This window comes from Salminus brasiliensis, chromosome 9 (assembly GCF_030463535.1).
Source record: "Salminus brasiliensis chromosome 9, fSalBra1.hap2, whole genome shotgun sequence".
NCBI lineage: Eukaryota > Metazoa > Chordata > Actinopteri > Characiformes > Bryconidae > Salminus > Salminus brasiliensis.
Genome location: NC_132886.1, coordinates 21,576,754 through 21,603,613, shown reverse-complemented (window position 1 = coordinate 21,603,613; position 26,860 = coordinate 21,576,754). Strand labels below are relative to the sequence as shown.

At 40.7% G+C, this 26,860-nt stretch overlaps 1 protein-coding gene across 2 annotated transcripts in view; it reads left to right on the top strand.

Moving 5' to 3' along the window:
- dennd4c (DENN/MADD domain containing 4C) overlaps nt 1-26,860 on the top strand; it is a 50,225-nt gene that overhangs the window by 5,116 nt on the left and 18,249 nt on the right. For both annotated transcript variants that reach the window (XM_072687821.1, XM_072687820.1), the window contains exons 2-11: nt 16,531-16,841; nt 20,883-21,135; nt 21,246-21,315; nt 23,269-23,438; nt 23,829-24,070; nt 24,241-24,307; nt 24,477-24,535; nt 25,104-25,248; nt 25,602-25,777; nt 25,892-25,992. In XM_072687821.1, the coding sequence (XP_072543922.1) occupies nt 16,543-16,841; nt 20,883-21,135; nt 21,246-21,315; nt 23,269-23,438; nt 23,829-24,070; nt 24,241-24,307; nt 24,477-24,535; nt 25,104-25,248; nt 25,602-25,777; nt 25,892-25,992 (1,582 nt within the window). In that variant the 5' untranslated portion in view covers nt 16,531-16,542. The remainder of the gene's footprint in view (nt 1-16,530; nt 16,842-20,882; nt 21,136-21,245; nt 21,316-23,268; nt 23,439-23,828; nt 24,071-24,240; nt 24,308-24,476; nt 24,536-25,103; nt 25,249-25,601; nt 25,778-25,891; nt 25,993-26,860) is intronic.

The window sequence follows — 26,860 nt, the reverse complement described above, 5'->3', positions numbered from 1 at the left end:
ATGTATGTGTGTCTCTCTCTTCTCTGGATCATTACGGACTGCTGTCATGCTCATTTCTGGTTGATTTTTGAAGGCAATTACCACAGCTGTACCTGCCAATTTAGAACTGAAGGAAAATGTTGTCACATACTGCCTGGTGTCTCCTGCAGAATGTTGCTGTTTTTTCTTGCACTGGTTTCAGGCCCATTCTTTAGGGAATTATAAATGTTGGCTTATGTCTTCCAGTCTGTCCTGCATACTGTGTTTTGTGTACTTATTGGACTTGTTAGACTTGGGTCCTGAGGTTAAACCGATAGTAAAGATTTGCAGAAATGCCAGTCACGTTCCTGTGAGCATGCTTATGTCTTTCTGTCGTTGTCCTGAACATGGCCTCTAGAAATCCCAGCCCTTCACCTGAGTGGGATAAGGTGTAGCCTGTTACTCATTGCACTGTTCAAGCTAATTTTTCCTGTCTGAGCAAGAGCGTGTGGGTGGATTCCATGTTCTGCTATGGCGAGGCCCGTTTCCTGTGGCTGCATTTGATGACTTGCAAAAGTTAGCGCAACTGTGATTTCAGATAAGATACAGCTGAGCCGTTGTCAAATTAACATCAAGATAGTGGAGCTCTGAAAGTCATCATGTTTCTGTTTTCTTGTCATTTTTTTTTTTTTAAACAGTCCTGACATTTTATCGCGGCTTTTTGGATTTAATTTAGCTTACAAAGCTGCCAGAAATGTCAAACACAAAAATAAGGGTTTTTTATGTTTGCCAAGATTTGCTTTGAATAATGTGGGATGCTGTAATTAAGCATTCCCCCCAGGAGCTTGACTCAGCACACACAGGTCTTGTACCATATGACCCTAATGCATTGCAGGTCTAACTTAATTTCACTCCAGATGTCATTTCTTTGTAGATTTCTGCATGTTCTCAGATTTATGGCCTTTATAGACTGAATGTGATGAATTAGGATTTGTCTTGCACACCAAATGCGATTTTACAGGCCGTTATTATTATTATTATTATTTTTTACATTTACAGGCACTGTTGTCTCTGTCAACAAAAAGGACTGATTGGCTGTGTGTCTGTGACGTTTTTTTTTGTAACATAAGGATTAGGTTGTTCTTTGCTTCCCCATATGTTATGCTAGGACAAGTTTCAAGCAGCTTAAAGCAGCGCTATGCAGCAGTCTTATCTTAAAATACCTTTTTTTTGTGGTACATTGACTTGAACAGTAGGGAGAATGGCAGCTCTATCTTGGTTCCTCAGTGTTTCCAGCAGTGGTGGCTTGTTTTGCAATTTTGTGTCATTTACTTGCCTAGCTTTCTGGGTGTAACTGTGTGTAACCTATGTTCTCACTATCCTCACTGCCAACACCACATTGTACTGACAGGTGGCTGAGAGCAAGTGCTACATGTCCAACGGTGGCTGCTGATGACGCTTTCCAAGTGTCACTTGTAGTGAACTGTGTTCATCTGCTAGTGGAAGGCCATTGAAGACTTGCTGAGAGATCACTTGAACACACCCTGACAAACAAGCTGCTCGAGCTATAGTAGATAAGTAATGAGTCCTGGTCCTGTAGTAAGTCTGCCTTGTAAATCTAAGTGTTTTCCCTTAATACCGTGGCACACTGACTCAAAATGGATCACAAATAAAGAAATAAACTGAGCTGTGAACATAGCATTTCATATATTTTAGTTTTAGCATTTCCTTCCGCCAAATTGTAGTTTCTTAAGAAGCAGCTTGTTGCTACGTCGCAGTAACGATCAGGTCAGGTTTGTGGGTTCGATACCCAGGCTAGCTGCCACTGTTGGGCCCTAGAGCAAGGCCCTTCACCCTCTTTGCTCCCTGGGCGCCGCTGCTATGGCTGCACACCGCTCCAGGCATGTGTGCTCACTGTCACTGTGCGTGTTTAATTACTAGTGTGTATGTGTGTGTGTGTGTGTGTGTGTGTGTGTGTGTGTGTGTGTATGTGTGCTTACCACACAGATGTGTTAAAGGGTTAAAGGGTCGTCTTGGTTTATTATATGACTTATAGCGAATTGATAGTGTTGCATTGTAACGTTTTTTTTTTTTTTTTTTTAACCACTGCTGCTGAACGGCGGTGCTATACTTCGGCTTGCATTACTGGAATCAACTGCTGTATAATATTAGATATGACCAAATGGGCAGAATGTCTTTCAGCCAGTTAAGTGTTGTAAGAACAGCAAAAGACCCAAAGCTTTGGTTGAGTTGCCATGCCTGTGTGTGATTATTGAGATACTCTGGAATTTCCCCCTCCATTCATATTGTCTTAGAAAGTTCTTCCCCCTCCACGCTGTCCTAAGGTTGTCCCTGTTTGTGCTGTCCTAGAATGTGTTCTCCCTCCAGTCATTCTGCTTTAGAACACTCTTCCCAATCACGTTGTCCTGAAAAAGTTCTCCCCGTTTATGCTGTTCCACAGCGTTCTCCCTTATTCACACTTCTGGAATGTTCTATCCTATTCATACTGGTCTTGAAGGCCCCACATTCACACTGTCCTGGAATGTTTTCCTTCATTCTTTTCTGGTTTGTTCTCTCCAAATCACTGCTTCATTTGGCTTGCTTGCTATTCTAAAACTGACATTTTAAAGCTCACTTTCAACAATAGAAGGATCACGTTCCTCCTGTTTGTTGGGTCTGTCTGCCATGTGCTTAACTCCGGAGGGGGCTTCGTAATTAGCTGATTATTTGGATCAGGTGTGGGAAAATACACACCTTGGTAGTATGAAAACAAGGCACAGCTCACTTAAATATAATAGCGGGAGGTGTGGGAATTGGGGAATTGTGTTTTAAAATTGGAGATTTCTGTAATTGTCTCTTTTTGCATCTCCAGAAGTTTTTTGTATGCCGTCAGACATGGACTTTAAAAGCTTGTGATGTATCTCTGTTACGTCTGCACTAATGGGAATAGCTGTTATGTGAAATGTAAATGCGAGAGAAAGAGAGATTCAAAGTTTGCCGTTCCCCTCAGGCGTGGCCATCCTGAATAAGTGGTGGGGCCTCGTAGAGGCTGAGCAGAGTGAATTGAGACAGACAGTGCGGGACACAGGGATACCGGCCATCTGCCCAGCCTTCCCCCCTGCCCCAACCCAGCGAAGCGTCCCTCTGCTACAAAGCACTCAGGCCTTTGTGTGCTTTGGATGAGATCAGCCACTGTGGGGGGAGACCACAGGGACTGGCTGGGTGATGAGTTTTGATCTGCTTAAAAATCTCTAGACTGATCGCTCTGCTCTAACTTTTACAAGCAAGTTGTCAACCAGGAATCCATTTCACCAGCTTTCCGTCTTTTCTTCATGATTTGAGAGACAGTGTTTTTAAAGTTTGCACTGATAGCTTGGTACTGCTACTACAACCGCATTTTTAAATCAAACCACTTTGATGTTATTTTAAAATTGTGTGTTGTCTGAGAGTCTGATGATTTTGTGATGATGTGGTGATACATTTTGCCCAGTTTACTAGGGGTGGAAATCTCTAGGCACGTCACAATTTTGTTAAATTGCGATTCAGAGAGCTCTGATGAGATTATAAAACAATTGAGGCATCTTGACACGCTTTTATTTATATATATATATATATATATATATATATATATATATATATGATTCTTGCATCTCTCTGCTTGGCTTTTAAAGCAGTATTTGCAATGTTTTATAATGATGTATAATGCTTCCAATAGCTTTTATTAAAATTATGAACTAAATCCTAAAATTAAGTAATAAAATAAATAGAAGTGATCTGGTAAGTCAACTGGAAGGTTTTGCAGTGGTGCTACAGTGGGAAAACACAGTAATACGTGTATCCCTCCCTAGTAGCCTTGGGCACATTGGGCAACTTGAGCGTTCGTTGAGAGGCCTGGTTTAGCGTGTGAGCATAGCATTTCACATGTAGGAATTAACCTAGTTCAGCAGAAACAGCCCTGTTGGAGCGTCATCAGTAACTAAAGCGAAATCTTAGTGATATTGCTGTTCCTCTGCTACATCCTTTAACTGCTCAGCTAGATTTACCGCTGTGTGGCTCTCATTCACTGCCCTTGTTTGAGAGCATATGAGACGCTACCAGTTTTCTTCACTGTTTCCTTGACTTTGGTTTTGGTCTAGTTGGAGAGTGTGGAGGTTGCGGTGTCAGTAAAATGTCTTCGAGGCGCTGCTGTATCTCTGTTCCGAAGAGCGCAGCACAGCGTTGACTTACCTGGTTCTCAGTGACTGAATACAGATGCAAATCCTTAGCAATAAAGGTTTTGATGGGTTGTAATTCCCTTCACTTCCCTTTCCAAATTGGGTGGAAGCTTTGACATTGCCCGCTCGATAGTCCTCTGGTTGCCAGCAAAAAACGGCTGATTTACTGACACGATGAGATCCGTTACCTGCTGTCATCTGCATTAGCCTCGTAACTCTAGTGCAAAGCTAAAAAAGCGAGAGAAACACAAAACATACCTTGGCAGTCAACTTGGATTTGGAATAAGGGGGAAATTGTTTAAGTCATATTTTTGCAGTATAGTGGTGTTCAGTATGTGAAATCTGGAGGTTAACGCATAAAAGATGTACTGCTTGAAAAGGAAGACCAGGATTCCATTTTTAGAGTGCAGGGCAATTCCTTAACTTTGTCATCTGGCTGCAGGCTGCAGGGACTGTGCTGCACCATCTCGTCTTTTTCGATTTGAGACTGGTGCTGCCGCCAAGAAATGTGACCTCAGCTTCACAGAGACAAAAGAGCTTGGCTGTCCACTTGTACGCCTCTGTGAGAAAGGAAGGCTCTGTGAGGAGAAAAATGGGAGTGAAGAACAATTGTGACCTTCAAAAAGTCTTAGATTCCTCACCTGCCCTCAGCAGCACTAAATATAAGGTGGTCAAATGAAACTGCCAAGTAACTTGTGATTGCATCTGAAAAAATTGTCTTAAACATTTGAGTAAACAATGAACTGGAAATAGAAGTGTTAGGATTGTGGGATTATGACCTGTTTCAGTGTAGATGGATCACATGTCACTGCAGGGTTTTCCATCAGTTGTAGTGTGTGCATTATTAATAATTGCATTTAATGTATGTGTAAGTTTGCTGACACCTATCAGGGTGTTGGTAGGAGTTGCTTGTTACAGTTAATTTTTTGCTTGATACTTTGTGGATGGGGTTCAGAACAGGCTGTTCTTTCAGCATGTGCATATCAAGACCACCCCCACCTCCCCACCCAAACAGACAAAGTTAAGTCATCTAGGCTGATGCTTTGAAATTGATGATGGATGTCTCACGGTAGTCTAATGAAATCAGGGCAATGGCAAGATACTATCGTTTGGCTTGGGTGAATGGCAGCTTAGGCTCTTTGTGTGTGTACAGATTGGTCATGGAGTAATGGGCAGTGCCTCTTACATCTGCACAGCTGAACACTGTTCAACTGCACATTTCAGGCTCTACTCTACACAAAGACTATTGTGACACTTGATCTGATGTACCTAAAAAACCTGAGTTCTGAAATTAAGAAGGGCTGCATTCAGAGAATGTCACACAGCATTGAATTACACCTCTTTTGAAAAGAGAGGGGAAACAAAAGATTGTAAACCAGGGGGAAAGTTACAGACTTTTGCCCAGTATTAATGTCTATTGAGCAGATAGTTGGGCTGTCACCATCATTCTCACTCTCAGTATCAGAAATCTTGATTACTTTATTGGGCAGTCAGGTAATCATAATCATGTGTGTATTGCTACAGCAAATATTTGATTTCATAAATAATAAAAAAAAAAAAGAGTTTTAAAGAGTTCTGGACATTGGCTCAGAGGAGCCCATGGCTGCTGATTGTTGGAACAAGGTTTGAGAACACTGTGTGTTTCTAAAGCTTTGAGATGAATCACCTGGCCTTTGTGAACAAGCCATTGCCCTTACAAGCTAATCAGGCTTGAGACCTTAATGAAAGGTATCTAAGAGCTCAAATCTCTTAGAGTGCCCAATCTTTGCTCAGTGGTCCTTGTTTTTTTTTTACTCTAAAATTGCACAAAACCAAAATAATATCCTAATCTTTAACTGGATGCCTTTTGGACATCAATTCTTCTTCCATTTTAGCTATTCACAATAACAGAAAAGTTAAACAGCAGTGCCCGAAATTTTGCATATCACAGTACTAATTCTGTCTGACTGTCAGTTTATTAGCTATATGTGAACTGTACAAATTGTAACTGGCTCTGTGACACAGTGGTAGGTCATCTGCTCTGTATTAGAGAGAGCACGGCTAAGGACCTGCTCTCCCGTTGCCCTAATATTAGTCATGAGTTTTAATAGTGTTTTCTAGACAGTCTGAATACCCTCTTGTGCTGCTTTTGTGTAGTGTAATGTCGTCGAAGTCACCGCAGCCCTTAACAATGTGTTCATTCCGCGATCATGATAAAAATATTACACAACTGCTTTGCCTCCTTAAAACTGTTTGCCTGTTCAGAGCTTACTGTGAATCATCTGCACTCAACCAAACAACCACATTTTCCATTCCAGCGTCTTTAATGTTCACGGTTATAGTTTCGTATTCACAAGGGCCTCTATAAATTCCCTCCCCTGTTTGTTTATTTTGCATCTGGCAAACCTGTCAGTATCAATAGTGTTTGGAAACAGATTGTCTGTAGCTCCAGGCTGGCAAGCCGCTGGTTTCTTTCACGGCCACCGAGTACACTGAGTGTGTAAGGATCTCTCTGGACGGTTTCATTTGAAGATCCACGACAGATCAATGCCCTTTAAACCTGTGCAGATACTACTGAGGCCATGTGTGTAGCATTACAAATACCCTGAGGTTCCTGTATGCAACATTTTCCCCATGAAAACATGAGTGCAATGTATCAATGTATTAAATATTGTGCCCTTTAAAACTGTTCTTTGCTATATTCCGATTAGGTAAAACTTTTGTGAGTTTATTGGTTTATAAAATGCCCCTGAATTTCAGTCGGAGAGTGAACTCTGTTATGGTGCCAGTTGCTATGACAGCAACAGTGTTTACCCGTGTCTGTTGACAAAGAGGACTTTGCCTCCCCTCGCACACTCGGTGCAGTTCAAGCGTTTGCAGACTGGTGTGCAGCATGCGTATGCTGTGCCAATGCAGAGGGTGACGTGTCTGTCTGATTTACACACGGGCAGTGGCTCTGTCACTGAAGTAGTAAATTTAGCTTTCTTGGTAAACACCTCCTTTTCTGAGTTTCCTTCATGTTGGCCTCCTCGAAGGACAGATTTGACTGAGCAGCTGTCTCTTGCGCTCTCGCTCTGAGGCTTGCATTTCTTGTAGAAATGTGTCGCAATTAGAGATGCTACAATACTGCTCTTTCCCTACTAATTCTAATACCTCATCCTCAGGTGTCTGCCAATACTGAGTACTAATTCTCATCTTGCTAACCTGACAATGTTGATTTTGAAAATCATCTGAAAATCAGGATATTTGTGCTGTTCTACTTTTTAGATATTTTGTTCAGTGTTAGAGTTTGCAGCGGTTGTTTTTGTTACTGCTTGTCCCAAGTGTGAAATGATGCTGCACAGATGCTTCCACAGTGCCAGTATCTGCCATTATACTGATATGGTATCAGTGCAAAAGTAGTCATGATCCATTTACAAATGGTGGCACATACTCTCCCTGAGCAGTTTATTAGGAACAATACTAGGTAGGACCCCTTTTTCCCCTCAAAACAGCCACAGTTCTTCATGGCATGGATTCAAGGGACAAGATGTTGGAGGTTTCCTCCTCCGTCACACACTTTTGCTGCAGATTCTTCATGAGCCCCATCATGCTGCGATTCTCCCATTCTCCATTCCTTTTAAACGGTAAATCCAATATTCCCGGTATATATCTGCTGTGTAACGCACATTTTGCTTATTCACAAATATGGTGCAGAGCATATTTGAGTTCATAAAGCTGAGCTAAATTCATGTTGACGTTACCTTAGTTCAACACTCCTCTTGGCCACTAAAGCTTAAGGCATGTCCCAAAAACAGTTTTAAATTTCCTTCGTGTTCCCTTCTGTCCATTTAATAGCTAAAGCTGCCAGATTCACCCCGCAGCACTGACACTATCTCCCATTGGGCCTAACTGCTCATTTAAACCTGTGATTATATTCACAACATGGTGCAGTTTGGTCCCTTGCTGCTTGATCTAACAGATGGTAAGAACTCCGTGACTAAGCTTCTGCAACTAGATATTAGTCTTATTAAATGGAGACCATGTCTGGAAGTGTCCAAAACAATGTTTAAATGGCCACCAGATATGACCAAGCATCTTGTGTAGTACAGTCCTCCTCCCTTCTCTGTATAAAAAAAGTCAGAGAAACTGTTATGGCATTATAGATGTTAAAATGTGTCGTTGTTCATCTCTTTACACAACGCTTCCCAGCACTGCATGTCTGGGATTAACAAATAAACAAGGGTTAAATGAGTTTAGTGTTGGCCTCAGATGCTCTGTCCACAGAATACAATCTCCTACACTCTTAGCAAAAAGGGTTTTTGAGTCTTATAGAGAACACTGCAACCTTTTTTTATAAGGCTGAAGAACCATTGAACATTAAAAAGAAAAGTTTAAAGTGTGTGTAAATATTACATTTTAGGATGGATAGCTCTTCAGCTGCATTCTGATGTTTGGAACAAGCTGTAGGCACCAGGGCTGCTTGTTGAAATTCAGTACTTTTATGGCACTCCTACATATTCTTTGTCATTCAGTACTAAGTTTCTTATTGGCATTAGTGAATCCATAAGCACGCTTATTCCAAAATCAAGATTCCCGACTAATTCTGCTTAAATGCCAACATCTGAAAGACTGATGATCTAATGTTAGAAATGACTGATTAATTTTCCCCTCTCTCCCCTTGTTTCTCTCTCTCCTTCCCTCCCTCTGTGCTGGTGGAATGTGAACTGTATCCCCTGCCAGTGAGACAGTAGTTAATGAGGCTCTGAACATGGTGGATTAGATGTTTGGCAGCCACCTCTCTCACATCCTGTTGATCCCAACAGAGAGGTCTCTTCTCTCTGAGCTGGTTACAGAACCTGTTCTCACGGTTCCTCTTCAAAACGGCTGTGTTTATCTGTCCTTTAGGTATGATGAGTTCTGGGTAGGTGGAGGTGAGGGGGGGGGGGTTGTAAAACCTTTCATGTCAGAGCGTTCGTGTTCAGTAGCCTCTTCCACAATCCTTTGCTGTCAGGTTGGAAAGTGGTTGCCAAGGTAACAGCCCGAGGCTAAGCCACTACGACAGCGTGTGAGGTGAGTAGAGCTGCTGGGCTGGAGCTTCAAGTTTAATTTACTCTGAGCTCATTCGCCTTTGCTGATACTCTGGATCAGCGAGGATCTCCTGTAGATTATCAAGCCGATTCCGAGTGTCTTTAATGTGGCAGGTTCAGGGTAACGATTAAGTAAGGAAGTTGTGCAGTTATTTAAAGTTTCCGCTGATCGTTCGGTTATCAAGAGTGCGACTAGATCTGCGATAATTTATATAAATTAAATTGTCAGTTCATTGGCTGTTATTCATATTTACCAAAAAAATCTAACTCAAACTAATAACTTATAACAAACCAAAGTTCGGAGGAAGGCTGCTTTTGCAAGTACTTTACATTGCTGTTCAAATAATTTCTCTTTTAATGATGAAGGAAATATTCATTCCTGTGGGTTTTGTAATATCATTGAGTTGAGTTGTCTTCTACCTGCGACTCCCAATGAAATGACCTGTTCATCAGCAGGAAAGAAAACATCAGAGTGAGTCTGTGTGTGTGTTGGTGTCTATCAACAACCATATGCCCTGATAATGAGTAACTTGGCCATGTAGTTTATCCCTTTCCGCCAGCTCTGCTTATACTGTTTGTTTACTAAACTAAAATAGAGGTTGCTGAAAGTGGACAATGATATGCTATTTTGGCTGTTTTAATCCACAGCATTAGCTCTGTTTTACTCAGCATGTGTGTGTGCTGCGTGTTTTCCCTCGCCATGTTTGACGTTTGGGTCATGCACACCTCTGCTCTGCACACTCTGCTTTCTGTTCTTCCCTTTTATTTTATGTAACGTTAACAGACCAACTAATCGTATACATGATTCGTTGCTGAGAATTTTGTATCATTTTCTTATTAGTGGCTTTATCAACAGTGTTGATTAAGTTCAGTCCAAGATGTAGCAATTAACAAAATGTATGAACCATTCATACTGGTTTCTTGACAGCAGAGCAACTGTCCTTTCATTTGTAGCACCACACGCTAATAAGATACAATGATACAATATGATAAAATTCCACTACAATGTAATACAATACGATGCGCTAAATAATTACATCCCTAGTCATCTGGAGACACATTTCTATCAAAGTGATACTTACAGTGCTTTTTTTTCCTTAAAGTTGAAGCTTAGCATGTTTGGCAGTACCGTAGGTTGGCGCGCTCTTTGCTGTGTTTGTTTGTTGTGTGAGGCCGCTCACAGCCAGTGCCTCAGCAGGAGAGAACTCATGCTTGGCAGATGGAAGTACCCGCTCTGCTGGGAATCGGGCAATGTAGTCCCATGACTCAGTGTTTCCTACCCCTTCAAGAGCCCAGAGCAAATCATCTAGTTCAGGAGGACCAAGCCTTGGTGGTGTTTATGGACGAATGTAATGATATGTACACTATGACTCAGTCGTCGCATTTGTGTTGTTGGTTCAAATTCCAGTTCTGGAGGTCCATGCTACTTTTTTCAACTTGCGATATAATTTTGCAAAAACTATAGATGTTATGTTGTTTGATGCTTTGCTGGAAATGCTACATGCCGAAAAAAATTATCTGCTTGTTAAGTAGCTCCAGTAATTGCGTCTGATCAACCATATGTTGATGGTGTGAAGTGATTCATATGTTGTCTCTTAGCATCAGAAATAGTTTTTGTGTCTGTCATACCTAGATCTCACTTGCAGAGTAGAGAGTTAAACAATGAATCATGCTGTTAGTCTGTTAGTCACAGAGAGAACAATACTTGTGATTGAGGTGTAACGGGCTGATGTTGATCCGGACGGATCCCCATGGTTTGCATGCATGTGAACCTTGGATTTTTTGCCGGAGTTTAACCCTCATAGTGTGGAATACGGTTTTACTGCCGCTGTTACTTTTAAGAGTAATAACTTCATAAATCTCTGCAGAGAAATGCAATGAAAATATACAGACAAAGCCACTGTGTGTTGCGTGAACAGAGCGTATAGACAAAACTGTTATGGTATGTAAACATTGCGTTACGAGAGCCATATGACGAATAGAAAAAATTGGCTATGACCCTGTTTACACCCGGTCACTTTGTATCTGAATTGTATTCTAGTAAGTCAAATGTGTCTCTGATCACGGTGTGGACGGAGTATGAATAATTAGCTTGTTACATTGCAGATATTACTGGTGTTTTGCTTGTACTGGGAGGGGTTTAGTTGTTGAATGCATCTTGAAAAGACTGATGTGTTTACCCTGAAGTGGTTTGAGTGATCAAATTTCGGTCTGGTTTTCTGTTCAAAGATGACTAACAAAACAAAAAAGGCGACCGGCCCATTTTTATGTGTCCAATGCAGTACACGGAGTATGGCCACACCATTCTGAAGTGTTTTGCTTTTTTCCTCATTCTAGAAATGAGCCGATTCTGCAAGTACACAGTGAAATAAAATTACCTTCTTTCGAGAACAGGGGCGCAACATGGAACAAAATGAGAACAAAAACAATACAGTACAGGACAGACTACAGAAAGTGCAATGTGCAGACGTAGATGACGACAATAAACTAGAAAGACAATGCAATAAATACAGTGAAAACAGTAGAGGTATTAAGTGTAATGTGCATAGGTATTTAACAGGTAGGTATTGGTAATATGGTGCATAGAAATTTTGTGATCCATGTATTTTGTGATGCACTCCTAATATGTTAACTTGTTAACGTGCCAACTTGTCCTGTTAGGAGGCAAGCTAACAAGAAATGTGGAAAGGGGGTTAGAACATTCTTACATCTTTCATTGCACCAACAATGCTTATGCAGGTACATTTTACCCCTACCATGGTGTGGCTCATTATGCGCCAAAGCTAAAACAGGAGAGTAAGCCTGCAATGGCTTGATTCTGTTCTGTTCTGATTCAGACACCTCACCAAGCACAAAAGGCCATTTCTGAAAGGACACAGGATTAAAGGCTTTGTACGCTCTTGGACATGTAAAACTACAACTTGTTTTAACCTGGTGAAACGGAAGCAGGGTCATAGATGAAGGCTACAGGAGGTGATGGCGTTTGGAGGATTGGAGACACAACAGGGGCCAGACGGGACTCAGTGTACTGAGACAGATCTCTGGCTTCACACCTGCAAGCCTGAGAGGCTTTACACCCACCTACCACCCAAATAAGAGATTTGGTTTAGGCTATTCATGTCTCCGTGTGTAATCCATGCCAAGTATTTAAAGCCTTCAATGATGTCGTGCTCGCTCATCACACTCAGCAGCACAGCGGCAGACCAGAATTTATCCTCGTTTTGCATCTGTAATTGAGATGTCATTTTAGCCCCATTACAAGGCTTCCCATTATGTAGTGAAGCAAAAGCAAAGTGAACTTTCAGGGAAACCGTGGCTTCATTGTCTAATCATATCTTAGAAATGCAGTAGGGTCCATGTAGCACAATTATCTAGCTACAGTATATATTACTGTAACATGAATGTTAGCTAAGCTGTAGGTGTAAATAAGCTAGCTGTGTTTATTTTGTACGTTGTAGATTTACATTACTCATCCTTTGATCCTGTGTCCTTTCAGTATGTTTGTGTTTGGCGATGTCTGCATTGTAGTTTTGAGCAAGTGATGTTTGATTGTATGTGTCTTATGTTGGCCGTCTTCAGCTTTAAATGGAACATTTTATAAATTATCTGACGTACATAGCTAGCTTATATGGCTTTCTGAGACCACCACTACTCGTTGAGTTCCACAGCTGTCTCTAACAGTATCTGTCATAACTAGTCAGTTCACGCTTTCATGTGCTGTTGGGGAGTGGCTTTAGAAGGAGGGCAAAAAGTAGGGGGTGGGATTTTTTTTTTCAGTTGCATTGTTCAAAAACTTAGCATATATTTATTGTTTTTTACAAACTTTCCTACTCCAGCATTTGTATACATCTTCAGTTGTTGTTTTGTAAGGGTGTTCTCATTCAAATCAAGAAAAGACACAAAAGGTAGTCTGGGCCACACAGTTTATGCCGCTTGGTCTTTTCCAAGGGTCTTATTTCAACAAAAGTGAAAGTCAGAAACTGAATACTGTATCTATGCCTCTGCTAGAACTAGGAGGCAACAGTAGAGCAGTGCATGCCGTGAACATTTGTAGTGTAGACTGCTAGTTCTGCTGGTTTGTTGTGGTTTTCATATGATTCAAGTGCATCAGATATCATCATAAACAGAATGCCTGTTCTCCACCATGCATAGTCACATCTCCACTGTGCGGGTTATCACATTTTTGCCTTGCAGTTTCAACATTTATAGTGCATGGTTAAACCCCTACTCATTTGTCATCTTTTGCGTAAACTGCCATCAGTGATCAATACTAGGCATTGTCGTGGAGTGAAGTGGGGTGGAGGACGAGTTATGTTCTTCGTGCACCCAAGCTCAAGTGAATGGGATTTGTTTTCTAAAGTTGCTTATAAATTCTGAAGTGTGTATTTGGATAGTTATCTATACTTTATCTGATTCAAATGTTCTGTGTATCATTTTGAGCTTGAAAACATGTCTGCCGTTATGCCCCTGTTGTGTTGTGCCACAGATTCACCATAGAAAACCTCTGAAGCTTGGCCGCTAGTTTCAGTAACACTGGGCAACCTCGCTCAGACTGAGACACTATTTCCATTGTGTTTTAAACGACAGTGAAACTGCTTTGGCCTTAGCTATACAGTACCACCCCCCCACACCCCCCCTACTGATCACAGTTGCTTTAGGATGTTTCTGGAAGACCACTGTCCTTTTTCAGTCACCCTAGGTTACCCCCCGGTCGCCTGTGGTCTTAAGAGAACTGAGGGGATACAACATTTTTGTTGTTTTTCTTGTTTTGGGGCAGTGGTTCAGGCAGGCAAAATGATAGGACTGTCCACACTGCAGGCTTTCATCCCAGATGCCAGGCGACTTGGCGAAGGCATGGGAAACATGCAAGGAAGCTAATCGGAGATGTCTTGGGGCAGCCCTGTGTTGTAACTTGGTTTGATAAACACTTTAGGCTATTTGTCAACATTTGCATGTGAAAAGCCTCGTCTCCTGCACTCCAAATATATAAAGGAAGAAAACACTCTTAACCTGAGGGACGAATTCATGAATTTTTTGGTGAAGCGAACTGTCAACTTCAGTCAGTCTCACTGCATTTTTCCCCTGTTTGGGGTCTTAGGCCTGCCGCATGAAGGCTTCAGCAAATAGAAGTGGATCTTCAAAAAGTCTGCAGTAAACAAGACTCCTCTTTACCACACTTGATAGCTGACTTTAGTGGTTTCCAGCATAGAAAGTAACAGATTTATAGAGTGCTAAGCACTGCCAGATCTTTCGCTATGTCCGATCCCGACCACAGCCAAGAACTTGTGGATAAATCCCTATAATCTCTCACTCATGTGTCAGGCAGAATGACTAATGCAGAAGACAAATGGGAGGGCTGAAGTCTACTTTTTTCTCTTTCCACCTCACACCATCATTCCGTCCATCTTCCACTTCTTGTTCCCTATTCTCTCGCTCCTAAGTGGAATTGATTGGTTTGAAGATTGATGTTTTGGGAGGCATTATGGATTAACAATTTGTGCCTTACTCATGTTACAAGCTGTAGCTCAGCACTTCTGGAGTTTTGTTTCCATATTAGTCTAAATGTGTTCAGTCTCAGTCAGAAGCTTTGTGAAGCCTCTCTCCACTGCTGTGGATTACTTCCTTTCCATCTTGACAATGCCAGTGCAGAATTGTAGTGTTTAGGTACTTATTTAATCGCATAAACTGCAGGCTTACTGTCTCATAATTTACGGTTGGGTCTTATTATTCAATAACTCTTCTCTGAACTACTTCAGAAGTACTTGTCGAATTCTCTAGCGCTGCTTTGTGTATTCTCATGCATCCTGCATGTTCAGGGAGGTGTTCCCCCTTAAACCTTACCCAACTGATTAATGACTGGAAATATTAGTGTCCTGTTTCTCTGTTTGAGGTCCTCTAATGGCAGGAGAGATGTTTGCTTCTCAGAGCCTTGCTTTCTTCTCAATAAGCTATTGTTTTTTTTAGTCATATAGGAATTGCGTAGCAAGACTAAGTGAATGGGCTCCATTCAGCTGCATTCCAATGCAGTAGTCTTCCATTTTCCAGCACACGCTAATTGAAACTTATTACTAAATAAATTTAAAGTAAATACTCCGCGATTGGTGGAGAGATTACAATGCTTCACTATGCCTTTGTATTTCAAAGGAGACCCTCTTTGATGGACTTCTTCTGATGGCCGCTGTTGTCTTTGGAACAATGAGAGCTGTCCTTGACATGAAATGTGTCCGCATCCTTATTCAATTATGTTGTCGACTTATTTGCATAGAGATCTGAAATGATACAACCCTTTGAAACTCATGTTATTTGACATATGTTCATATGTTTTGATAGTGTTGCCTCCTGGAAAGTTCAGAGCTTTTATTGCATATGTAATTTGTCTCCTTTATTCTAATAAAGGGGCTTGTCCTTATTAGCTCCAGCCATGTTAATTATTGCGTTGCTAATGTTTCCTTGACATTTCCACTTTCTAGGTGTGTGTGTGTGTGTGTGTGTGTGTGTGTGTGTGTGTGTGTGTGTGTGTGTGTGTGTGTGTGTGTGTGTGTGTGCACGTACGTGTGCAGCACTACTCTGAAGAAAGGCTGCGTTTTAGTGTAAAAAGAGCGGAAATCATTTTCTGTTATGGTTTTCTAAGGAACCGTTTCTAATGTTGCTTAACTCTTGCTTTCTGTCCATGGTGGCTTGTTGTGCATTCCTCTGGCTTTCTGTTCTCTGAAGTGGTTGTCACTTCTTCCTGTCTGTCTCAGACTGGAACAGGGCTATGATGCCATATCACAATGGTTCCTTTCTACAGAGGGTCCAGTGACTGGGGTGCTTCTGTTAGTCATTGTAATAGGTTTGCACTTGCATTCAGAATAAAATGTATGAGAGTGCTGATGGATGACAGGGTTCAACATTTCAGAAGTTTTACAAAGTGGCACCTCACCTCTTAAAGCCATATCCACTTTAAACTTTTTATTAGGTGAATAAAGGCATAGAAACCTACATTAACAATAATCAAAAATATGTGGACATCTGCTGATTCAATGTTTTGTTTTGTTTTCCCGCAAAATCAAAAGGGATCTTTCACCCTTTGCTACAGTAACTGCTTCTGCTCTTAGGTTTTCCACTAGATTTGAGAAAAAATTGCTGTAAGAATTCAATTGGATTTATCCAGCTCACCCTAAAAGTAGTGTTCGGTGCATGTCAGTGCAACTCTTAAGTATTTCATCTCCTATGGTAAAACCTGTCTATGTTTAAAGTTGCATTCAGCTGGTGCAACTGTTAATTTGTAAAGCTTCTGTTATATATAAGTACTTTCTAATCTCTTTCAGGCACGTCCAGCCATGATTGAAGACAAGGGTCATCGCGTGACCGACTACTTTGTGGTGGCCGGACTGACCGACAAGTCCACACCACTAGAGCAGGATCTTTCGGAGACCAAGTCCAGCGGGCCCAAAGCCCCCATCACTGATCTGGCAGTGATCAACAAGTCCGCGGGTGAGACAGTGCCTGAGGGCTTTACATGCATTGAGACCACCTACACCGGCCAGCCAGCCAACCTCAACCATGGCAGCCTCAAGAGTCCAGAACTCTTCCTGTGCTACAAGAGGGGCCACGGGAAGCCTCCACTAAGCGACATTGGGTAAGTAGAACTTTTTTGGGTGTGTAGAGTGAGTAGTCTGGCAGTTATTGATCATATTCTCAATCAGGTCAGTAAATGATCATCAAGATACTCACTTTTTTTACATTAGCAGGTGAAATAACGGTGTTCTTATTGCCTGTTTTGAGTAGTAGGCCGAATTCACAAAGATCTCCCCATTGCACTTTGCTTAGCATAGCAGGTTTAATGTGGTTATTGCTAACTATATATGTTCAGCTCATTGATGACTTTGTGTAATGACAGTAATATACCCAGCTAATGAGCCATATTGTACATGTTCCAACACAGTCAAATTTGTACCTTCCATGTTAATGATTGATTAATTCAGAGTTTGCTAATGAAATGGAAATGCTTATAAATGTGTGCCCACGAGAACGTATGAGAATGTGTTTGTCTTTTTGTGCTATAGGCCTACAACCTAGTTGAAAGTAGCTTTGTGTTACAGACTTCTTTGTTGTTGTATGGAGCTATTATTGTGTAGCTTGTTAATATGAATACACAGATGGCCATTTATCATTTTATCACTGCTAACAACATTAATGTTTAATGTCTGGACAGATGCTTAGTATGATTTAGCATTTTTTCCATGGCTGTGACTACCAGTGTAGATGTTAACCAGAGGCAGTGGATTGTCTCTAAATCCTAATACTGAAGCAGAGCTAATATTAGTTGTGTAGAAATGTAACTTTTGTGGAAATGTAGCTTGTCCAGTATAGTAATTCCTAGGGTGAACACTGGCCAGTCACATTTGAGTGATTTACATTCGTATTGTGAACGTAAACTAGCTGGCAGTGTCTTTTTGTGAATAGACAATGGAGAGACGGTGGAAGGAGCCTAGCCTGGTTTGGGACTGTGCTTGCATCATCTTTATTTGCGTCATGCTTTGCTTGTTACAGACTCTCTGAGAAGTCGGTAACAGTCATCACACATGTTGTGCACTCAAAGGCTCTTTTTTTTTTATCTTTCTCTGTCTCTGTCTTTTACTACTTTCCACTCATTTTTCTCTTTGCTCTCACTAGCGCTTTTTTCTGTTATATGTAGTAGGAGTGTAAAAAAAATAAAAATGTATATAGTATATTTTATAAACATATTGAAGTATTATGATATGTTTTGCAAAACAGTATAGATTTTTTAAAATTAATAGTTTACATGCAGAGAATTGTCAGACAGTGGTGGCGTTTAAACCCGGACCACTAGATAGCAGTGATGCATAAAGTAGTACACTCGTCTTTTAATCAGACCTTATGAATATAATGGTGTGTTTGTTGTTGTTTTTTACTATGATGGTTAAATTTTGAATTTTTGAATAAAAAAAAAATCAACATATCTCAATGTATTGGATCGTACCCTCTGTAATATGATGCACATTGATTTCATCTATTAACACTGGGGCACAAGATCTACTAACATGGTGAACAGGGAGTGAACTATATAACACCGCAGAAAAGTTTAGTATAACGTGGGATAAACAAACTCAACTGTCAGGCTATAGATATGATCTGTATTCAGTGACCTTTCTGTGGTGTGTGTGTGTGTGTGTGTGCTGCACACACTGTACTCTTGACTTCAAAGAATTTTTTAAAAAAGTGAAGACATAGATGTATAAGCATATAAGAAGGCTTACATATTAACCCTGTCCCGTGGGAACCTGTATTTTGCTGGTGTGTGGATTTGTTTACACTGATAGTGGGTTTTATATTGCACTTTACTAAAGCCTGAAAGTAGAATAAGGTAATCCGTTGTAGTGCAGTTCATGGAGAGATGTTGTAAAGCAGTGAAAAATAAGTGCTTTGGGAGTCGGATTGCCTGACCCACAAATGCTGATAGAAATGCTTTTGATGTTTTTGTATGAAGAGACCATTGAGACTTTTAAACATTTAGTCAAAGCCTGTTGGTTTTGATGGTCTTGATGCGTTGAAAGACGTCAGATTCAAGTAGTGGGAAACGTTAATGGTGTCCACTCTGTCTTTTATTTCATAATGGAGGTTAACATTGAATGTAAATTGCTGTTATATAACTGTATCTGTTTTACTCAAGCTTCAGTTCATTTGGCCCTTTCAGACTGTTCTTAGCTCATCTATTTTGACAACGGTTCATATCAGATCAAACGTTGCTTTATGAGTCGGCGCAAAAAAGGACATGTTCTGTTAATTATTCATCGCTCTACTGCCTGTGTCACTTGGCAAACTAGGATATATTTCCTCATTCGGGCCTCACGCTTTCATGACTGGCTTCTCATTATTGTTTTTTGGGGGGTTTCAGTATGGGTTGGCTGGACTTTACCTGTTTTTTTTTTTTAGCCAGTGTTATCTGCTTCTTTGTAATGTGCAGAGATGAAGGAAGGATCCAGACATAAAAAACAGGCCGAGCTCTTAGTTTCTCCTTCAGTCGATTGGCGTCTGATCCTATTACCTCTACCAAGATTTCTATTAGGCTTGGCCTGGCATTGGCAGACTGCGCTGACCTGCTGAAGACATGAGGATACTGAAGCTGTCTGTCACCTGTCTCTGAGAAGATTAAGGGTGCATTGATGATGAATTTTTCATAAAGGCAAAAAAAAAAAAACGTTGCTTATTTGCTTTTTGCCTGAAGCTTGCACTTTGCAGGGCAAATTAAAAGCAGGGATATGAAACACTGCCCTGTGTTACACGGCCTGGCCTGAACGCGCAGTATTCAAATGCAGACCTACTTAATATTAGGCAGATGGGGCCAGTGTTATGGCTGATTGGTTTATGCTTGTACCATGAGCACAGTTTACATGCATACATTTTTCTAATTGGTAAGATTTTCAGGGAGGAGGGGAGGATGCACCAGGTGGCTGTGGTTGGTTACTACAAATTCTATTTTCTGATACATGTAAGGGTGTAAAATGGTTACACCCTTATAGTAAAGTGAAGGGAACTTTGTTCAAAAGATTCTGTTTTGTCACTTTGGCTTGGACGTTTCTGAATATTTTTTTTCATGAAAATGAACAATAATCTAAGATGAACGAGAACCTAATCTTGTTTATCCATTTTGAATAAGAAGATAAGTGGCTAAGTTTCCTCCAGCTTCCCTCGTTTGACTAAGGCGCTAGAAATGTGCTTCCAGCTGGAAAAATGGAAAAAATGCTTCTTTTTTTCCTCTTGCGGCTTTCACATAATTGTTGGGTTTGTCTGACTCACCCCTTGATCCTCAGTTCAGATATCCTGAGGAATAAAACGCTGACTGGCCTTCACTCCTAGGCAATACTGGCTCGAGTTCAGAAGAATGATTTAGAAGGAGACTCCGAGGACTCCTATGAATACTGACATTGTTCTGGCTATCTTTTTATGGTTTCCACATTTAATTCCTTTACTAAGCTGTTTTACTGCTTGGTTATAACTAAACTCTAATAGTCAGTGTCAGATTCTCTGTAAAAGTTACAACAACTCTTGGAGTGAAACTCACAAGATTGTTTGGCATTGAGAAAAATAGATTGGTCATATTGTTTAAAGAATCTAGTTGTAATAAAAAGCAAGGCAGTAAGTCTGGTGTCTTAAATAGCTGAAAGGCTTTAGCAGTAATGTCATAGCGCTGTGCAGACTGAGGGGAAAATGTGGAAGTAATGTAATGTGGCCTGGGTAGAATGAGTCACGGCCTGCCAGCGCTTCTCACAGGACTATTATCTTATTGTAAGGCTTCTTCCTGAGTTAGTACAGCTTTGACTTTCCCAATCCAGGTAAAAGGGCAGTGAGTGAATGATTTAGAGAAGTGTTTATTTGATCTTTATTCATACCTTTTTGTTTTTTTCCCCTTTGCATGTACACAAATCCTATCAGTTTGCTTTGAAAAAACAAAAAAACAAAAAAAAACAGGTTTGTGGAGTTACAACTCTACTAACCCAATTTTAAAACCAGTATTTTACTTATTTATTTTAAAACGGTCATTGTGTCAAAAACCCAACATTTTTACTTGTACAAATTAGATTGGATATTTTGTTTTCTACATTGTTTAGGTATAATTAATAATTTTAATTGCCGTGTGTGTGTGTGTTACTCAAAGGGTGTTGTACGAAGGGAAGGACCGCCTGATGCAGGGCTGTGAGGTGATTCAGGCCACACCATATGGCCGCTGCGCTAACGTTAACAACAGTTCAGCCACATCTCAGCGCATCTTCATCAACTTTCGTCGCTCGCCGCCTGTGCAGCCACAGAACTCCCTGGCAGTCACAGATATATGCGTCATAATCACAAACAAAGGAGAGACACCTCCACACACCTTCCTCAAGGTGGAGAAAAACCTAAACTGTGGCATGGTGAGTCCACACACGGATGATTTATGACACTGAAAATAATCATCTTGAAAATTATGTGGTGGGGTGGTTTTTAAGCTGAAAAACAATGTTTTATTTTGTCCCATTTCCAGTGGGGGTCCAGCGTGTTCTTGTGTTACAAAAAGTCGGTGTCCGCCTCCAATTCTATCGCCTATAAAGCAGGTGAGTCTGGCATTGCCATTTGTTTCCTCCTAATTTCTTTTCCTAGTTATCGGCACTGAAGTCTAGTAACCCAGTCTGTCTCGGCAGATAACGCAGATCCCTATACGTCAACTGTTATCATGAGTAAGCGACACCCTGTCAGACCCTTTTTTTTTTTTTTTTTTTTATAGAAACCTAAGATCAAGGTTCTGAACAGAAACAAAGATGACATTTATTAAGTCTAAGGATGACTGGAGGGAGAACTAGGTTCCAGCATAAAATAAGCTCCAGCTCTCATTCTCTGATCAGTGAATTTCTGTTTACTAAAGACAGCTGGAAGGCACACCATCACACTGATGAAGGGAAATTTACGGCTTCTGTAAAGGACAGAATACCTAAGAAGGGGAGACTTCCTTTATGCTTCAGCTTGGCCACGTGTGGCAGTAGCCAACAGAATCATCTGACCTTAACACTGCAGAGAACAAGGGAAGCTGTGGGCAGACTGTACAGTACATGTTCTTTAAGTCTTTTGTATAGGTTATATTTCTGAAAGTGCCTTATTCTCAATTTGCACTGTGCTGCAGTGAAATCCATTCATTCATGTGAAACTCTGCACAATAGAGAATAGCCTGTCTTAACCTTCATCCCTCTCACAAAGTACTTTTACAGTGTAACTTGCAACCAAGCCAATGAAGGGTAAATGTTATCAGGTAGCACAGAGAGTACAGAGTTTCCCTTTCCTGCTGGCTTAGTTCATGCAACTCTCTTTTCATATTTTCCTCAAACAACATACAAGTGTTCTACTGTACAAGACTTGGTGTAATGATCTACTGTTCCGCAGTTATAATATTCTTAGGGCAGCTGACCGAGACCTTTATCTCCACACTGCCTCATTTCCTTTTAAGTGACTGGGCTTGTTAATCGTCAAAGGGCTGGACTTCCTGACTCGCCTTACTTTACTTCTCGTACTTGGCTAGGCACGTACTTGTCAGATGCTTAACCTTTGCCACCCAGTCATGCTTGAGTCATATACAGAAGGATTGGCTTTTAAGAATATTTATAAATTGTCATGTTTGTATTTGTTAAAAGTTCTAAAAAGTTAAAAGTATTGTTGTGGGCAGGTAGGCTGGAGCTCAGCTCAGACAATAGGTTCTAGACCATACAGGCCAATTATAAACAAGTGTATAGTAAATACATCTGCTGTATAGGAACACACATCATCACTGTTGGACAAACACCCTGTATCTCCATATATGCGGTTTGGCCTTTGGGCCTTCCATTTGTTAAATATGGTTGCTGATTGTTTGGGAAAGGTTTGAGGATTCTGAGTATTTTTTAAAGCTTGGAAATTTGCAGTACCTGGTTCTTTCTAATTATGACTGTGAACAAGCTAATTCAGGTCTGAGACCTTTGTAAAAGAGCTAATTTGCTGTCTGGATTTTTGCCTGGTGCAAAAATGTTCTTTTCCCCGCTCTAAAATTTTACAAGACAGAAATATTACACTAACCTTGCTTAAAATCTCTCTTTTGGATATTTAGTTGATCTTTTGCACACTAAACTATGCACAGTAACAAAGGTTTTGAGAAGGATTGCCCGTTTTATGTGTGTGTGTGTGTGTGTGTGTGTGTGTGTGTGTGTGTGTGTGTGTGTGTGTGTGTAATGTGTCTTGAACATGTATTCTTCAAGTATTTTAACCTTGGTTATCAAACCAAAATTAATATTTAGTTGACTTGGCTTATATTCTCAGTTCAGCTCATACAGGGCAAATGTTGTTCTATATTTTATCTTTTAACCCAGATAAAGATGAGGTGAAATGTGCAGGCTGCTGACACCTAACATCAAACACACATGAATCATCTTCAGTTCTTCTTTTTGTTTCAACCAGTGCCCTTGATAAGCCAAGGCAGAGTTCAAAAGCAAGCGTTCCCCTGATAAAACGCACCGTTCTTACAGGCCATTTTGTCCCTGTTCTAGGTTTGATCTTCCGCTACCCACAGGAAGATTATGAGTCCTTTCCCCTCTCAGAATCTGTGCCTCTGTTCTGCCTTCCGATGGGAGCCAAGATCGAGTCCTGGGCACCTAATACACGTTACCCCTTACCCGTCTTCTCCACTTTCGTCCTAACCAGTTCCTCTGGGGAAAAGGTAGAGTATGCTAAGCTGCAAGTCATAAAACAGTGTTTAAAAGCTTTCTCATTAGTATTCAGTCACCTTCTGGAACATTGAGTCATTTTTCAGAGCTTTTTTCTATGCTTTATTGCGCAATTTGCATTTAATCGGTCAAGTAATTGTTTTACTAGCTAATTAAACTCTTTTAAAGCTTTTTGACAGCCAAGACACTGAATAATTTTAATGGAAGATGTTTTAGTGGCATTCTTCAGTTTACATCTCCATCAAAAGCTTCCAGAGTCTTTTAACTCTCCATCAAGCCACTCTAAACTTCTGCCAAGACCTCACAAAGCCATTCAGTCTTTTTTCAGTCATGATTTTAATAACCTTACAGAAATTCACTCTCTCCCCTCATATCTTCTTTAGGTTTATGGTGCGGCCATCCAGTTCTATGAGCTCTACCCAACAGAGAATCTGAGTGAAAAGCAGAAGATCCAACTTGGGCTTCTTACTGCTGTAGACAAGAAGCCCATTCCTGACCGCACAGTCACCACCACCAAGTGCATCTGTCTGCTGTCACGGTGGCCCTTCTTCAAGGCCTTCAAAGATTTCCTCATGTTCCTCTACAGGCTCTCAGCTAATAGTGTCAACCCTCTGCCCATTGAGAAGTAAGAGAAAAAACACTGTCCTGCAGAATTCAGTGTTAGATTTAGTGTGGGTACTGACTAAGTTGTTCTATGCCCCCTCTTTATCCCCTTTATTTCTTGTGGTAGTTCATGTTTGAGATATGATATGATATATGATGCTACATATATATTTTTTGTTTGTTTTGTTTTAGACACATCTCCCACTTTATGCATAATGTGCCCTTTCCATCACCACAGAGGCCCAGAATAATGGTCCAGGTATGAATACTGATAGCATTTTATTTATAACAGGCAGTGTGTATTTTTAAAGGTGTAAAGACATATTAGGTAATGCATGTCTTCTTGCAGTACAGTGATATGGCAAGTTCATAGTGGGGATGAAAATATGGAGTAAAGTCTTAAGCCTTCCCCCCCTTTCCTTTTTTAGACTTCAGCACATGAAAGCATAATGCTGTCTCAGCCCGTATGTACACCTTTACCACTAAGGTAAGCTAATTCATTCATAGATAATATAAACTCGCCTTTTCTTTTCAAAGGAAGTGCATGCTTGTATATCTCTGGATTTCCCCTGCCCACTCCAAAGTCCAAGATATTCCATATTTTTGGCTCAGCTTAATGCAAAACACATCCAAACCTCTGTCAGCCTAAGAGCATTTTTACAAGCTCGGCAGCTCCCACTTAGAAACTGTTTTTACCATCAGTGCCAGGGAGTGAATAGCGTGTCAGGTACTGGTCAATCTACGTTTTGAAGTGAAAAATACTAGTTTCCAGTACAGCATTTCAGATGTTCTCTCTTCTATAATGTGTGTTCAGTGTCTCAAAACTGAAGGAAAGTGTCTCCACTTCACTGCTGTTTGTATTTGTGGCGACGCTAGTCTTGTATTCTTGTCTTAGATCACCTGAAAGAGGTCATTGCCTAAGATGTCACATGTTCTCTATAACCTCTGATAGTTAAAAAAGAAAAATGTCATGCTTCTTGGCACTTTACCCTCTCCCTGACTCTCCCGCTCTCTCACCCTTCATCTCAATCCCATTTCACTCCTCTCCAATACAGCGGGGCAGACTACAGCACTCTGCTGAAGAACCTGGGCCCAGAAAACTGCGCTACACTGCTGCATTTTGTCCTGCTGGAGAGCAAGATTCTTCTCCACTCTCTCAGACCAGATGTACTGACTGGGATAGCTGAGGCTGTGGTGGCGGTGAGGGTTTTTTGTTTTCCCCATGTTCAATACTAATATTGCATATTTGAGCCCTCTAACCAATCCCAGTTCATGACTTTTTTTAATGGACTCTTCGGATGAATAAAGGCATTCTCATAATCCTACAAATGTAAATTTTTGGTAAGAATAATTGCTGGCTAATCATGTCACGATGAGCTATGTCACAATATTTATTCACCACTTCATTGTTGTTAAATTATAATCCATATCCCAGTCACAATGTTTAGTTTTAGATAATCACAGTACTTGTATGAGTGATGTAAAACATTCCAAACTCTCTGCTGAGGAGAATTTGACATTTCTTCCTAAATCCCCCCCCCCCCCCCCCCCAGATGATCTTTCCTTTCCAGTGGCAATGTCCCTACATCCCTCTGTGTCCTCTGTCCCTGGCTGGTGTTCTGAATGCCCCGTGTCCTTTCATTGTGGGTGTGGACTCCAGATATTTTGATCTCTATGAGCCTCCAGCAGATGTGGTTTGTGTGGACTTGGACACCAACACAATCTACCTGTGAGTTCATTCAAAACCTTAAGAAGAATTTTATTCGTAAACATGCTGTGCTCATGAAATCTGTTGTGATGACCAATAATGGACATTAACATATCTTCTTTGATTTTTTGGTAGGTCTGATGAAAAGAAGCACTGTAACTCGAAAAATCTCCCGAAGAAGCCTTGCAAGAGCCTCATTAACTCTCTTGTCAACCTTCACCACCAGCTTACCATTGGTGTGTATGTCTGTCACAACCTTGAACACGTTTGAGTTAACATTGTTTATGATGTGTCTCACAGAAAGTGTAGAGTAAAGTACAGAAGTAGGTAGTAATATTTCAAAGCAGTTTAACAATAACATGTTACAATAAAAATACAATAAAACATTCATCTTTATTTTCTCATCGTGAATCTTTAGTCATTGTGGTTTGCACACTACACGACTGACCAGGGACACAAGGTTACAAAAGATCTTTTACTAGGAGGAACCCGTGGCAAGTCTGTCTGTTCTCCAAACACACTTTTGTCATGAAAGCACATAAGAACTGATGCAATGCTATGCACAAGATGTGTTTTTGTTTTGTTTTTTCATTCTTTCTTCCAAAATGAATGTCCTTAAGAGATGAGCAATTCAAGTTATCTGTTTGATGATTTGCAGCAGATAACACACAGGAAAAAAAGAAAAGATTATGGTTAAGGAAATGGACAAAGACATGCATGTATAACCCCACCCTCAGCCTTTCAGTCACAACACTTTTCACACTACCAGATTTAAAGTTGCCGACAGGTGCAGATATTAAGCCTGCTAGATATTTGCTGGGTCTGCGAGGCATCTGCGATTACTCTGCAAGCTCTTTGTGGGATTTTGTTTTTTGTTCTGTTTTTTTTTTTTTTTTAAGAGGAAAATAAATTTTTTTATATTGATAAAGTTGGTGTGACACAGTGGAAGATCTTTCTCCTGCAGATTTTAATCAACGCTCATTTCACACAACTAGTCCAGCTGAAAACTATTATCAGATGGATCAGATGTAGTTTTAGAGATCACCCCTGCGGCCCTTGCATCACTACTGTAATCAAGTGACCAAGCAGTTAGAAATCCATGTT